Source organism: Opisthocomus hoazin, chromosome 7 (genome assembly GCF_030867145.1).
Source record: "Opisthocomus hoazin isolate bOpiHoa1 chromosome 7, bOpiHoa1.hap1, whole genome shotgun sequence".
Lineage (NCBI taxonomy): Eukaryota > Metazoa > Chordata > Aves > Opisthocomiformes > Opisthocomidae > Opisthocomus > Opisthocomus hoazin.
Window position 1 is genome coordinate 34,871,894 of NC_134420.1, and position 15,946 is coordinate 34,887,839.

At 40.6% G+C, this 15,946-nt stretch overlaps 1 protein-coding gene across 2 annotated transcripts in view; it reads left to right on the forward strand.

Annotated features, from left to right (window-relative positions):
- The first annotated feature begins 176 nt into the window (after window positions 1-176).
- Window positions 177-15,946, forward strand: part of COX16 (cytochrome c oxidase assembly factor COX16) — a 59,237-nt gene continuing 43,467 nt past the window's right edge. For both annotated transcript variants that reach the window (XR_012764460.1, XM_075425099.1), the window contains exons 1-2: window positions 177-293; window positions 13,626-13,703. Coding sequence is in view for 1 of the 2 variants with exons in the window: in XM_075425099.1 (XP_075281214.1) it covers window positions 234-293; window positions 13,626-13,703 (138 nt within the window). In the remaining variant the exon portion in view is untranslated. The remainder of the gene's footprint in view (window positions 294-13,625; window positions 13,704-15,946) is intronic.

Below are 15,946 nucleotides of genomic sequence, written 5' to 3' on the forward strand. Positions count from 1 at the left end.
CTTGAGGGGCCACCTAGCCCAACCCCCTGCAGGGAGCAGGGACATCTTCCCCGCGGCAGCGCAGGGGGAGCGCGGAACGCAGGCACGCTGCAGCGGAACTCAGTTTCTCCGGGCGCGTTGCCGCGGCGGGGTGGGGGGGCCGTTGTGGCGGGCGGACCCGCGGCCCGCCGGAAGCGCTGAGGCTGGGCCGGAGGCGGGAGGGCTCCTCCCGGGGCCTACGGGGAGGCTGGGGGATGGAGAGGCTGCGGAAGGTGTGGAGGGGACGCACCATGACCTTCGGGGTCCCCCTGTTGGTGAGCACCGGGGAGGGGACACCGGTACGGGGGAGGAGGAAGCGGCGCGACGCTACGACGCCAGGCCCCGCCCCGGCGGCAGCCGCTGGGGTCCCGCCGCCGCCGCCTGATTTACGGGGCGGGGGGTGCCTGGGCCGCGAGGGCACGGCCCGGGCCGCCCTGCGCCTGCGGAGCCCTGCGGCCGAGGCGGGCGGGCTCCGCGGGCGGGGAGCAGGGAGGGGGTTCGGCCTAGCTGGGGGCCGGCGCCCCCCGTCTCCCGTCCTTGCCAGGAGCGGTGGGGGGCGGGGGAGGGGAGGAGGAGGAGGAGGAGGAGGTTTGCCTTGCGCTGCCCCCCGGGTCGGTGCGGGCCTGCGAGGGTCGGGAGGAGGGGAGTGGGAAGCGTGCTCCTGAAGGTGCTGCTCGCGGAGAGGTGAGGAGAGCGCGCCTCTGCGTTTTTGCTTTAAAACACTGCTTAGGCGTTTGCCTGGCTTCCTTAGGTTTTCAGCGGGTTTTAAAGCGCGGCGGCAGTGTTGTTTGTACGTCTAGAGAAGTGGAAGGAGTTTGAGTTAAATGAGTTGATAGGTTACAGTTACCATTCTGCTCAAAATAATAGATGAGGCGTAACTATTTAGAATAGTCGAGATTAGAAAAGATTAATAAAGTCAAAGGAATAAGACAAAATTATAGGACATACAGTGTAATAGGTTGCACTTGCCTGTCCTAATTACCTGTGTGTATTAGAGGAAAAAATGAAACAACTGAGGTGCACCTACGGATAAAATCTCAGGAAGGAAGACAAAAGCAGCAGCCAGGACAGTGTGGTTTCTGTTTATGCAGTTTGTGCCTCGTTTTCCGTCTATACAATTGGTTTAGAAAAAGTAAGTGAATTTCAAGGTGGATAGAGTCTGGCAAAGGATAATACCAACATTTTTATTATACTACTGGGGAAGTTGGTGTCGTCCTCCTCAAATCTTTAGCAGCATGCCTCAGAAAAATGGAGTGGTCCAAAGAAGGACACTGACACTTGTTAGAGTTACAAAGGTTTAAGGCCATTTATTTTAAAGTGATATTACAGAGGTTCTAGAGTAAGGACTTTAAATGGAAGTATTCATGCAATTGAATACACTGAAGTACCTTTTTGCAAAATACTGATGGAGACATTTGTAAGAAATGAAAACAGATTGAAAAACAACAAACAAAGCAACAAAGTAGTATGATAATACCACAACTGTATGTATGAATCCTTGCATCAGCAACTCCACTCCCTGATATTGCAGATGACCTCTTCATATAACACCTTTCATAAAGTGATCAAGCATATTGTTACAGCTGTTTAGATGTCCTGCTGCGTGCATCTGTCCCTGAAAGGCTGTCCGGAACTTTGCTGCTTTCATGCTGAGACTGAATTTATTTTGCTTTCTAATTTTCCGTGTAGCTTTTTGGGTGCTCTGACATTATTCTGTAATTAAATAACACCTTTCTTAGCTTGGATATAGCTTTAGGTCACAGTCCTGTTTTGAGGTTTGCTACTTTCCTTTCAAAATGAGGGGAACACAGGCAGTTTAGTACTCTCCAGTTCAATTTCAACTCCAAAAAAGGTTTGGGGAATATATTACGTGATTAACTTGTAGATACTTAGAGGAGGTGACCTGGTGGAGAATAAAGTCACCATTGCTTTTCAATAATAAATATATCAGATTTGATAAGTTAACAGGTATAGTAGATGAGGAGATGCAACTGATAAACAAGATCTTGATTTTGGTAAAGCTTTCTACATTACCTTCCCTGTGAAAACTGCACTTCAGAGGAAGTATGGCAAAGATACGCTTATCTTCTGTGTTCTTAAAGGACTGAAAAAATATTACAAAATTTAGTTATCAGGTGCCTTCCAATTGAAAGGTATCTTAGGTGGGGTGGGTCCTGCAGAAATAATGGGGGCTGTAATATTGTGAACAAACAGAAATGTAGTTATAAGCACAGAAACTTGTCACAAGTAAAGTAAAACATGGAACAAGACTCTTCAGTCTACTCAAAGTCCTCAGCTGCAGTAGTTTTCCAGCTTTGTGGTGCCATTATAGAGGTGATGAAGACAAACTGCGAAGTCTAGAGGACACCAACATAGAAGATAGAGCAGACATTCCACCTTTAAGGAACGCTCAAAACAATTGGCTTAGTTTATTTTAGAAAAGTCTGAGAAGTTCTGTACATCATATATCAAGAGTGGTGATTGCTTTACATAGATTGGGAAAGAAGCACCAAAATAAATGAGCTGCAGATCAGATGTTAGGAAAATAATTACTCTTTGTTAGGATGAAGCACTCATGCTACATACTTAGGGTTTTCAAGGAGCAGTTAAACAACCACCTGGCAGCAGTGGTGTAGATTTTCTCAGTTCTGCTTCAGTGCTGGAGGTAGGACTTCAGCTTCCTGGGCCAAAGGAGGCCTGTGTTTGTCCTTTTGGCCCTCGTAGTGTTTTTGCGTGATTTGCCATAGATCATAGAAGAAATTTTTGAGACTGGTTTCTTTGACTTTGTACTGTCTGATTTCATTCCATTTCTGTTACTGCAGAGCTCTCCTCCAGAGACAATATTATATAGAGAAATATTCTATTATATTTCTTTCCGGGGTTTCATGTCTCCCTGCCTTATAATTATTCTCCCCTGTGAATACTTCAGAATGTTTCTGTGTTGCTGCCCAAAGGCTTCCCAAGGAGCAAGAAAAAGGAAGATTCATGCAATTCTTGTCAGTTCACCAGCTGTCTATTGAACTCTGAAAGCATCTCTGAAGTTGAACAGAATTGTGCTAAAAGATCAATTACAGCAAAAAAGAGGCTGAATCTATGCACGGAATCAGAAGGAGCATGCCTTTGTAACTCTTTTAAGTTCTGCTGAATTTGTTGACAATGCTGAAACCAAAGGTTTCTGTTAGATTCTTGCATCTTGTACATTATTCTTTTCACAGGTACAGGAGTTTAATCTTCAGTGCTGCTGGACTTTTCGTCAGTACTGTATTTGGTTCTTTTACAGGGGGTGGGGGCAAATCAAATGGCTTTCATATCTTTCCTTCTTACACTGCATATTTGAATAGAAAATCCGTGTGCCACTTTTGCTAAAGGCTCCAAGGTTAAAGAAATCATAACTCAAAAGACATAGGAGTATCTCATTATATGCACGCATATGCACAAATATATATGAAAAATATTTGTTACTTTTTAGTGTAAATTATCTTGATCCTTTTTTCTTTTTTTTCTTTTTTTTGAGCTTGGGACTGTTACAATATTTCACTGCAGAAGGAATTTTCTTGATTGATCTTTAAACCTCAAACTGACAACAGCATTCAGAGTAAGAGGTGTAAATCACAGTTTTCAGTCGTACTTTCTCAGAGGGTTTGAGTGTTTCTTTGTGAGCACCAACAAGACTGCAGGGGGTAGGAATTAAACCTGCGGGAAACCTTGATTTGTGAATGTTTTCTTTAACTGTGTAAACTTCACAGATAAGATATCTCTGCATGGCATAAAACAGTAAGCATGCAGGAGGGAGCGATGTAACCTGGCGTGGAATATCTTAACAGCTTGAGTGCTACAGGGTGAGTAGTCCTAAAGCACTGGTAAAGATGGTAGCATCTGTGTAGATGTTGGGATGAACTCCAGTGAGCTTACAGATACATCTGTAAAATTTGCTATTGTGATGGAGGGCTGTGCCACCTCTGTGGTAATGTAACATCTTTGTCAACTGTATTGACATCTCTTGTTTCCTGTCATGATAATGGGAACTCTTACCTTGTGAAGCTTAACTTACAAGTCTTCAGGATACTTGGTTCTGTTGCAGAAGATCTTCAGTCACTGCTGCTTTGTATTCCACAGCCAGCTCAACCTGACCAAAAGGGATGTGTCTATCAATGTCCTATTGCTGCTGTGATGCCTCTAAGATCTTGAGAGTACAAGGCCCTTTGGTATTACAGCTAGTGGATCCACTGTCATACCTTTCTTAGGAGACACTGAATGTGTAGGGTTGCTTCTCTAATGCAGTTACAATGTTTGAAGGTTGCTGGAAGTCATATGTAGTGCTGCAAGTTTCAAATTTGCAGTCTGTTACAACATTCTCCATAGCTGTAGATTTTTACTTTGTTTTTCTGGGTTTTTTTTCTTCATCCTGTAATGACCGTGCTTTAACAAGTACTTTGCTTGTGCATCTCCTCCTCCTTCTGGATCTTGTTTTTGGTGTTTTATGTGCTGTGCCAAGTGTTGCCAAAAGATAAGATGGGTGTAGCTTGGAACAGTGAAAGATTTTTCTGTGAATAAACATGTCTCTAAAATCTATTTTCATCAGTGTTTATGCACACAGACCGTACTACAATGCCATCTACACTGCTGCCTTGAACAGTGCAAGTTTACTTTTATAAACGCTTTGTTAAGAGATGCCAAAAGATGCATGTCATGTGCAGGACAAGGAAAAAGGTCACATCAGAGAGAGTCCTTAACAATGCTGCAGCAACGTAGTCGGTGCTTTCAGGCATCACTAGAGAATGTCAGTGGCATTTCAGGCCCTTGTTAATGAACCAGTTGTCTCTCAACATTTTTGACAAACAAAACAAAACACCTTTCGCAGACATCAGGACATACAGTTGTATGTCTGTGTATTAGTATTGTTCACTGGTGAAGTCAGGGTCATCTGGAAGCCGTGACTGATGGACAGAAGTGTTTTGCAGATACTGTGAAATGGTATTTTGTTGTGCTGTGAGTCACTGAAAGTATTACAGGGTTGATGGTTAGGGAAACTATGTTTTTATCACTTAAATGTATTTGAATAACTGAGTTTCCAAAGATTTCTTTAAATACCGCATTCCTATTTGATTTCATAAAAAGCTGCTGAATGCTGAGTCCTGGGGTGCGCTGAATACAGGGTACACTTTTTGCCACAGATTCTGGAGGATCTGGCCATAAAAGGTGATATGAATGCTGAGAAATATGGAAAATACTTCTCAGGAGTAATCATGTCTCTGAGATCTATTGTTGCCATCAATGTCTATGTGTAGGAAACTGTTATTACATTATCTTCTGATATAATATGAAAAAGGATTACTACAATCAACATTTTTCACTTTGAGATATTGCAATTTTATTGATAACATCATTCACATTATCCCCTTGAACAATTCATAATATTGAATTGTAGGACTTTTATTAATGTCTATTACTTCATGTAACTTTACAATAAAATTTGACATATGCGAAAGTTGATTTAAATGTTAGTATGCTTTTGAGAGGTGAACGGAAATTAACATTTACCCATGAGAAGACAATTCTGACTTCTAATATTTGTAGATAAATTGTGATTGCCTGTAAAAGTCCACAAGTATTACATTTGTAGCCTAGAAAAGCAATAAATACAAGACTGTTTGTAGAATTTTAAAATGATTGCTCCCAATCAGCAAATCCCAGTGTGTTGCTTTTATGCTTCAGTGACTTGTGTTATAAATACTGGGTCTCTAAGCTTATGATGAGGTATGTCTTTGACTTCTGCTGTGCTTCTGCTTTGCACCTCCTGTTCATCTGCATGTGTTTGAATCCACAGCAGAGTGTGGAGCTGTTCCAGACAAAACCACCTGCTGGAACTGTTTGTGCTGGAGTGGAGGCCGGCATATTCAAGCAGAATGGCCTTCTATGGACTCCGGTTTGTGCAGTCTGAATTAGCTGACTTCCATCTTTCAGTTGACTGTCAGGCCTTAAAATTTCTGGGCTCATCTTTTGAATGAACGCCTTAATCTTTTTGTTTGATTCTTAATCTTTGAGTACTATTTTGCAGATAAGTATTAGACAAACTAGTAGGCAGTCTTTAGTACTCCAGATTTCCCCTCTGTTCCAGTTGAAAGCATAAAGAATGTATTTGCACTGTTTGGTGCTGTTGGAATGGACTAATCTGGCACTCAGGAGACCTGAGGTTCTGTGTTGAGCCTCAGGACAGGAACATAAGTGCAGACTTGCCTGTTTTCACTTTGTGTGTTTAGTCCTGTTTTAAGCCTCCTCATTCGAGGCTTGATGAAGGTAAAGATGTAAGATTAATATTTACTCTGTAGTACATTTCATCTTCATGCCCTGTCCAGCATTGTCAATAGGGAAGGATTACTTTACTAGTTGTGGTTTCTTACTAAGTTCTTGACTGCAGGTTTCGGCTTGTTGCTGTTAGGAGCCGGGCCTAACGCACCACAAGAACACGCGGTTACCATGAGATGTAAACAGTTTCACGTTTTAGTGTACTGTTGGGGTCAATGTATCTTGAGAATTAGCATGACTAGGCCGCTTAAGCAAAACAGCATGATTCAACAGGCTGCTGGTAAAAGACAGCTAAGAATAGCCATTGAGAAAGTTCTGATAGCGCACATGGTGTGGGTTAGCAAAAACAAGATCTGTTCAAGGACGTGGAGACGGTCTGTTGCTATTGGCGTTAGTGCATAGTTACCAATTATAAGGGAATGTGGGGCATGTGAACAGTGTGTGATTTATGTCTGTAGCCTATCCGATGTAAGCGTAATCGTATGTACAGATATGGTAAATGTATATAACCGCGCAAGCAGGAGAATAAAGTGTCTGACTGTGCATCTTACCAATGCGTGTGAGGATCGTTCCCGTCCCTTCGCGGATGTTGAGACCCGGCAGTGTACCTTGGCTAGATTTGAACTTGTGAGTAATGGGAATGACCTTTTTAATAAGGAATGGAAATTTTGGCATTTAGAAGCTTATGAACAAAGAGAAAGTGTTCAGAAACTGCAGCTTGACAACCACAGCAGACTTGGTTTTCAAACAGGTACAACTGTTGAGCGAAATTTGCTTTTCATCTGACAAGCCCAAGCAGCGGGCATTGCAGAATGACAGTGGTGTGGCTGAAAATGCACATGCTGAAGAACATATGGGTTTCTGTCTCTTCTGCATTGTTCTTAGATTGTTTTCTATTAAATGCATTTTCTGTGCTTTCCAACCTGTTGTGGAATGGATGTTTTAATAAAGGTTTTGATTTCTTCCTAAGATGTAGAATAGTAGCATTGAAAGGATATGGACAGTTTTTGTTGTACTTTGGCCTGTAGCTATTCATATTTGCAATCTTTAAAATTACTTTGAACATACTCTATACTGAGCCAAATAACCTGATACCTTGGGTCAAGTTTAATATTCTGTCCAGAGTTCTACATGCTGTGAAAACTACGCTCTTCTGCTTGATCAGTCAGTTACGGTTGGCTGAAGTTTATACCAGCTGCTGTCCTGGGTTGCCAGCATAGTTGGTATCCATGTGGTCATCTACTGGCATATTTTGTCCATTTTTTAATGCAATGCAGTTCAGTTTTTCTGCAATCTGTGAAATCTAGTATATGCGTTAAGTCAGTGCATTCTCTTACTTTGTCATGCTTTTGAATGAAATAACTACTAAGGGATATATAGTTTTGCGTTTTGTTTTCCGCCAAAGGAAGCCTCTGATCTGAACTAAAAATGCTTTCCGTTTGTTGCAGACAAGAAGAATTGTTGCTCCAATCCAGGGCGGGGAGAGGGTTTAGTAAGTTTCTGAGAAGACTTTGCACTGTTTTTCTCTCTTCTCGGTAGTTTCAGCGTTAGAGCCAAGTGCTGGAACAGCTGTGGGAAATAAACTCGAGAGTTCTAGCTGGCAGAGGGGGGCGCTTCAGGTTAAGATGACTTGCCGGAGTCTTTGCTGGGACTGGCGGTTTGCCCTGCTGCTTTATTTAGGGAACAAAAAAGAGACTTCAGTCTTCTGGGCTGTCACATTGCCATCTTTCACCAGTCTTGCACAGCACATACGACAGTTCTTTAAAAAGGAACCCCCAAAACCTTTTTTACCGTAATCACTGTGAACTAAAATAAAGTCATTCACATGACTCTTCTAGTTTTGAAGCTCCTAATGAATAGCTGGAGACTTTTGTAGCAGCATTCTTGAAGAAGAGGTTAGAAAATTATTGCGTTTCTTCTCCAGTGGTATCATAACATTTTCCACCACTGCATAATCTGTGTTGCCAGCACTAAATATTGTGATTTGGTTTATTTAGGGATTTATGACAAAAGAAATTTTGTAATCTGGCTTTCACAATTGGTACTATAGCAAGAATGGCTTTCTCTAACAACAGGGATGCCTGCAATATGGCAAATTTATGGTGCTGCCAGAGAAATAGTTTCTTCTTATCTTGTTAGCCGAAGGAAGTGAGGGTGGCTGCTTTAGATTATGCAGGAAACTCAAAAAGTAGGGATCTGCAGTAAGTCCCAAGTTCTGCTGTTGTGAGTCCTCACTGACCCTCTCGCTGTACTTGGTGACAAATGCAAGTATTTCCCATCCTAAGATGCGGCTCGAGGGATCAGTCTGATGCCATGCATAAATGATTGTGTAACATACTTCCCAATGGAGAAGTGAACAAATAGAATTTTTAAAAGAATGTTATTAAAAAGAATTTTATGTCATTTTTTTTACATAAAAGATTCATTGAGGTTGCTGAGTGTATGTGACAGATGGTGTTCTTATGTCACATCCTATCTTTCATTTTGTTTTGGAACATGCAAGTCTTCCATGCATGCATAATTGCATTACAACATTGTAGGGTTTTTTTGTGTACTCACTGAAACATAAAGGAATAATCCAATGTGAGATCTCTAATTGGGGGTTGTGCTAGCAGTGCTGTTAAGCTGTTCACTTTGGTGTTAATGCTGGCCAACTAGCGTGTTTTATGATTTTTGGCTTCTTAAGGTAAACTTCAGGTGTAAAGGAAAAAGGAAGAATCATTTCATAGATCTGCTGAATCACAGAATCATAGAATGGTTTGGGTTGGAAGGGACCTTAAAGATCATCTAGTACCAACCCCCCTGCCATGAGCAGGGACACCTTCCACCAGACCAGGGTGCTCAAAGCCCCATCCAACCTGGCCTTGAACACTGCCAGGGAGGGGGCAGCCACAGCTTCTCTGGGCAACCTGTGCCAGTGCCTCACACCATCCTCATAGTAAAGAATTTCTTTCTTAAATCTAATCTAAATCTGCCCTCTTTCAGTTTAAAGCTATTACCCCTTGTCCTATCACTCCAAGCCCTTGTAAAAAGCCCCTCTCCAGCTCTCTTGCAGGCCCACTTCAGATACTGTAAGGTCTCCCCAGAGCCTTCTCTTCTCCAGGCTGGACAGCCCCAACTCTCTCAGCCTTTCCTCATAGGAGAGGTGTTCCACCCCGCTGATCAGTTTTGTGGCCTCCTCTGGACCCTCTCCAACAGGTCCATGTCTTTTCTGTGCTGAGGGCTCCAGAGCTGGACCCAGGACTCCAGATGGGGTCACCCCAGAGCAGAGTGGAGGGGCGGAATCCCCTCCCTCGACCTGCTGGCCATGCTGCTTTTGATGCAGCCCAGGATATGGTGACCTGAATGCATTTAGGTAACTAGACAGATGATGGTCACTACATAATAACATTTTTTTGGTCCACATTCTGAAGCACAGAAAATAAGTAGTTCCCTCACAATCAAAAAATGCAGGTATGTTTGAAGTTTCCAGCTTGAGTACTGTTCAGATGCCAACACCTTAACTTTTTGTGATACAAGTTAAGTGTCTGTGTGATTCTAAAATTGGCATGAAGAAAAAATATATCTTAATTTTCTTTATATGTGGCCTTACTTTCCCCCTTCCAGTTAACTGGAGGGTGAACTTTAGCCTGACTTCATTAGAATGTTGCCAACCTAACTGTTTTATTTATATGGCATCCTGAATAGCTTCTACTGTCTCTTTTATGTCTGGACTAGTGGATGGAACATACTGGACTTTGCTGTTGCGCTTGGCTCGCATTGAGCAAATTTGTCCATTCTAGTGCTTTTTTAGCTGAAGAATGTTTTGCAAGGAATGTAGATATTATCTCTGTTTTACAAAATGGGATACTAGAAATGTATGCGAGACACACAGAATACGCAAAGCCAATAAGCTGATGGTATTGCTGGAATTTTTAACTTGGGTCTTATCCCCCTTCTAATTATTTTGACTGGTGACTCTTGATGCTTCATTGTTGGTTCTATGTATGCATTCTCCCCTTTAAATACAGTTAACTTAAAGGTAGCGAGGACATCTTCCCTATTAATGCAAAAAAGAGAAAGTAAACCCTTAAACCAAGACTAATATTTTCACTCTGTGCATTATCACTCACTGAGACCTTTACTGTCTTTAATGCTATTACGGTGGCATAAATTCATTTATACCTTCTTTCATTGGCTTTTGAACACAATTTTCAAAAATCTGATTGGCTGAATAGCTGTCTGTTGCTGCTTTGACTTGTGTAGATCAAGGCAATGCTTGCTTAGGGCTGTCAGCTATTGACGTGCTGTTGGTTGATTAAGTAAGTGTGGAATACGACTGATTCTGGTCTGGTTTTGCAGTGGAGTCTTAGGTGTCATGTCTGTTTTTTTAGAACATGGGTGAAGTAAGCTTGTAAACATTTGTATTTTTGTGGGTATTCTGTGCTTTTGAAAATTATTTAATCTTATTCCTAATCTTGCAGTGTAACACTGTAATATTTCAGCGGCATTTGCAATTTATTTCAGCATCTCTGACACAGCCTAACTGATGTTTCATTGTAAGATAGATCAACTGTTGTAGTATTGGAAGTGTAAAGGCAACTATGCTGTTAGTGCCTGATAAGTGAAATATGCCAACTTGCCAGGTTAGTTATGCCACTTACGCTCTATGAAGAACAACAGTACATCAGAAACCAAGTGGTTTTTTTCCCTTTAGTAGTATAGAGGTGATGTGAGTAAAACTACAGTCTCAAGCCAAAACCTGTCTAAAGGAACTGGGGGGGGGAGGAGAATGTGGTGTATCAGCTTCTTTATCTTGTGTATAGCTGCAAATGTAAAATGCTCTTGATTTGCTGTAAAACAAGTTATAGGATGTGATGAGACAAAATGAGTAGCACATGACTTGTTTCATGCAACAACCTTCTCCTTGATTTCCCTTAGTTACAGTGTACATTACATGCTTTTAAATCATCAAAGCTAAAGAATGTAATATTTCTTTTTTAGCCTGGAGCATGGCTTTGTAAGCCACAGTGTACCATTTCTTTATGTTAAAGAATAGTTGGGTTATGAGGAACAGGCCAGTTAAGTGTTCCACTTGTTCATACTGCATCTCATAATGGTATATACTTCATGCAAGTTTGTTTTGGGCAAACTAATTTTTAATTGATGTCACAAGTAATTGCTACTTTCTGCCTGGTTTAACAACTGTGTGCTGAACCGTTTCTAGTGCAGTTACTTCTGCTCTGCCAGAACCACTCCTTGACAATATACTAATATACACAAAGGCAATAAGGTGTGGTTTGTAACAGCCATAAACTTGTCTACAGCACTTCTGATTTCGATTTATTAGGACTTGAGGTTTGTTAAGTTAACTCATTGTCTGTTAATTAACATAATACTTGTTAGGAGTTAAAGAAGATCAGCTAATGAAAATTTATGCTGAGGTATCAGCCATATTAAAATTCAATTATAGTCTGATCTTTGAGACTTTCAGCATTATGTGTTACCGTATCTTCAGCTGGCAAATCTGCTTTGATTAAATAAATCTTGAATAATGTTCATGTTCTTTTTAATAATTTTGAATGCTTTGTTTTCTGTTTCCGGTTATTCTCTCTTACCAAAATACTGACAGGAGGAAGACTTTTTTTTCCCCCTTTATACGAATATCTTTTTTACTGCTGTGTATTTTGATGATTCAGTATTTGCAAGAGCATCATTAATTGCTTGAAGAGTACAAGTATGGTGCCATCTAGTTTTTGGTAGGTCTGGGTTTTAGTCACTGGAAGTTAACTTGCTACGACATGATGATTTTCTGATTGGCTTTCTGAAATCGGAGTGCTCTGGCCTAGCAGCTGGATGTTTGTATGACAGAATGTCGGTCTGTTTGTTTCTAATGATCAGCTAGATTCTTATGCTTATTGAAAAGGCCAGGCCAGAAAGAGACTGTGGAGCCTGTAACTCGTGGCTATTGGTTAAGGGTTCACTGTTCTGTGAACAGAGCACATGAGTTCTTGGGTACCATTCTGTCACTTTATTATTATTAATATCATTAAAAATATTTTTTTTTTCTTTTATTTAAATTGAATGAATATGGCTTTGTGGCCTTAGTGACCTGAACTTCGGATAGCATACTTTTGGGAAAGAACTTACATTTTGACTACCTGTGCAGCATGATTATAAGAATTCTTGGAGATGGGCCATTGCTGCAAATGTAGTATGTAGCAAGAAATCAGCCAGCATTGTGTAGAAAATGGTTACCAGTGCAGCAAGACCCTGTAGTGAAGGACTGTAACAGCAATGGGGTGTGATAAAATAGGATTGTGTTGGGGTTTGGTTTTTTTTTGTTTTTTTTTTTCACTTGGGTCCTTAGAGCTTCCTCATACTTCCACCTTCCTTAGATGTGCATCTCTAGATGTGAAGCCTTTTGGCCTCCTGTGCATCTACCTGAAGAAAGAACAGCAGACAGTCTTTCAGAGCAGGAGCAAGAGGCCTGATTCTTCCACAAAGTAGCTAGGTTTCTATGCTAATTTTAAAGTCCTTAATAGTGTTTGTTAACAATACTTGATCTTTTGGTTAGCCTGTCCATTTTTAATGGTAGAAATACACAGAACAGTTTTGTGATACTCCTCTGTCATAAGAAAGAATAATTCAACGATTTCTTTTATGTGGATATGAAGGTGTTTTTTTTCCCCTAATTTCTACCTTTATTATTCTTCTTCATAAGCTTCACAGGTGTGGAGGGAATTGCAAGACAATTAAGGAGGCAATAATAAAAGTGCAGGTGTGCTGGATATGATTTCTTAGCCTACGTGATACTGTATCATTGAACCACAGCTCCAATCAGCTGGTCTGTTCAGAAGCTTAATTAAATCTCTTACCCACAGACATCAAAGTAAGTCAATGTGGCATTGTTACTTCCCTGTAGAGTTTGAAAATGATGAGAATAAATCCTGTGGTGGTGAAGTAAAGGTTCCTTTGCTGCAGTTATGTCAGCAAGCCATATGGGAAGGGGAAAGAATGAGTAAAAGGAGAGGAATTCCCTAGAAAATTTGAGTCATGAAGCAGCTGTCTTTGTATGAAGGAGGAAATTTGTGAAATCCAGGCCCAGAGCAGAAGGCTCTGACTTTACCTATGCTCCCCCTTCTCCTGTACGTGTCTTCCAGTTGATTATTTTCTTCAGTTCCTGTTGTTTCCATTGGAAGAATATTGGGGTCCCTTGGTAAATGAATTGGGTCGGTCTGCAAAGTATTCTTTGTACGTATGCAAAGTGTTCTTTTTCATAATAGTCCTAATATGTCTTTTTTAATTTTGTTGTTTTTCAGCTGTATCTTGTTGGAGGATCTTTTGGGCTACGTGAATTTGCTCAAATAAGATACGATGTCCACAAGCTGCATGGCAAGGTAGCTGAAATGGTTTTCTCTACTTTTCATTTTATTTTGTGTATATACTGTCTTCTAAACGATTGCTAGGACAGAGAAGCTATTGGTATTGCAGATTTGCCTTCTGTCACTGGGCACTGGGCTACAGCTGAGGCTCTTAGGCGGTGAGTAGTGTAGGTAACAGTAAAGGGGCTGACAAGATGATGAATCCCTTTACAGTCTGTGAAATGGATCAACATAAATAATTGAATAATTTTGTTCCTTTGGTTTATTATACGTGGCAATTCTGGATCCTGAGAAAGAAGTGCAGCACGTCTAGAAGGAGCTTATTACAAAGAGATTGTATCTGATTTAGGCTTAGAAAATTGGTATTTTAAAAGGTTCTGTTTTCAAACAATACTTGGCATTGAGTATATAATGTTAGATGGTTTTCGGGGCTTGGCTTTGCATTGCCTGAGATAAGAAGATACCTTCAACATTGTGGTATAACCTGTTGTTTAAGCTCTGTGAAAGAAATAGGACCTAGTCTTTACTTGGTATGTCAGAATGTACTGTGTCGAAGAAGCCTTTATTTAAGTGAACTGGAAACCTGAATGAGCAAAATAGCTTGCTTACTAGTGCTACTTACACCTCCAAGTGTAACACTAGTTCCAAATTGTGTATGAAATGGTCTGAAAGGAACATGTCAGTTCAGCAGAAAGTAATATTGGCTTGCTTTCCCTAACTTTGTAATATGCAAGTTTGCCATTGCAATGCAGAAGAGACTTTCTGGTCTCAGTGCTGCTGACTTGCAGGCGGCATGAAGCTTTTTTAAAGACAAGACGGCACTTTATATAAAAAATTTTTGTGTAAGACTGTGGACACTGTGGCTTTCTACTGTGGTCAAATCTTTGAAATCCTGAGCTGTTGAGAGTTTGGAGACCCCTTTGTTTTGTCTTGAACTGTTGTTGTGGGCCATCTAAATTACTTTAATCATTCCTCATTGCTCCTTGTGTTGCATACCTAGCTGCAGCCTTTGAAGCACCATGTGGCCCACTCCTGCTCAGTCCCATCTTTGACATAGCTCATAGACAGGAGAGAGTAATCTTACAAATCTTTTCTCCAGTGCTGTCTTCTAGGTAGTTATTTTCTATCACTCCTGTGCTTTTAGGACCAGTTAAAGTCTTTTAAGTTTTTCTCCAACCAGTTGGGGATCACAATAAGGGCAAGAATTTACCTGTTGTGCTTCTGTCAGTTTTTTGGTCAGATTCATACTCAGTGAATTACATTTGACCTCCATGATCTGCACTGTGACTGCAGCCCAGGGAAAAAACCTAGTAATAGTTGTGCTCATTCAGATCTATGAGACTCCTTGTCCCAGTGTTTATAATCAAGGGAAGCATCACTGAATTAGACAGTAGTACATGAAAGCTCTGAGGGGAAGCTGCTACACTCTGGACTTCTTAAGCTCTGGAAAGCCAAAAGAGGATGTCTGGATTCTGCTCTAACTGGTATTACTTAAGGCTGCAGTACCTCTTTTACGTTTTCTATTCATTACAACTTTATTTAGAAATAGATGAAATTTAAATAAAGAACAATGCAGTATTGGCAGAGAGCTAGCAACACCGACTTTGGGCTCGTTTGTGAACAGATAAATCAAAGCAATGTTCCATCTATTTCTATTTCTGTGTCCATGAAAATAGAGTTAAGAACCATTCTAATTCATTAAATAAGACAGCAAATAGACTAGAATGTATTTCAACTGATAAAGAGAAACAAACCTAGTCTAAAATGTACATGAAACTCAGCATAAGAACATTAGTCCGAGTAATATAAAAACACTATTAAAAATCCTCATGGTCATAACATCTGTTTAATTTGTGACTGGTTAAAATGTTTTTGCATTGGAGTATAATATGCTTTTCTCATGTAACACACTTCAGAACAGGGACAAGCGCTCCTTTTGGAGGTTTGGGCAGTTATATGCAAATTACAATGGGCAATAAAATAAATAGGATTTTTTTCTTACAGTTACTCCTTTGGAATAATAATAATAATGTTTAAATAATACTTTTTTTACAAGTAACTCAAATGACTTTCACAGAATTTAAATTAATTAAGCTTCATAGCCTTATTGTCAGAAAAGGCAGGATTGTTATTTCCATTTTACTGCTGAAAAAATGAGGTTGCAAAAAGCTAAACAACCCATCCAGAAGTAGGCTAGGATTTGTAATACCCGAGTGCCTGCCATTTTTGATCATGTTTTAAGGATGCACGAACTATAG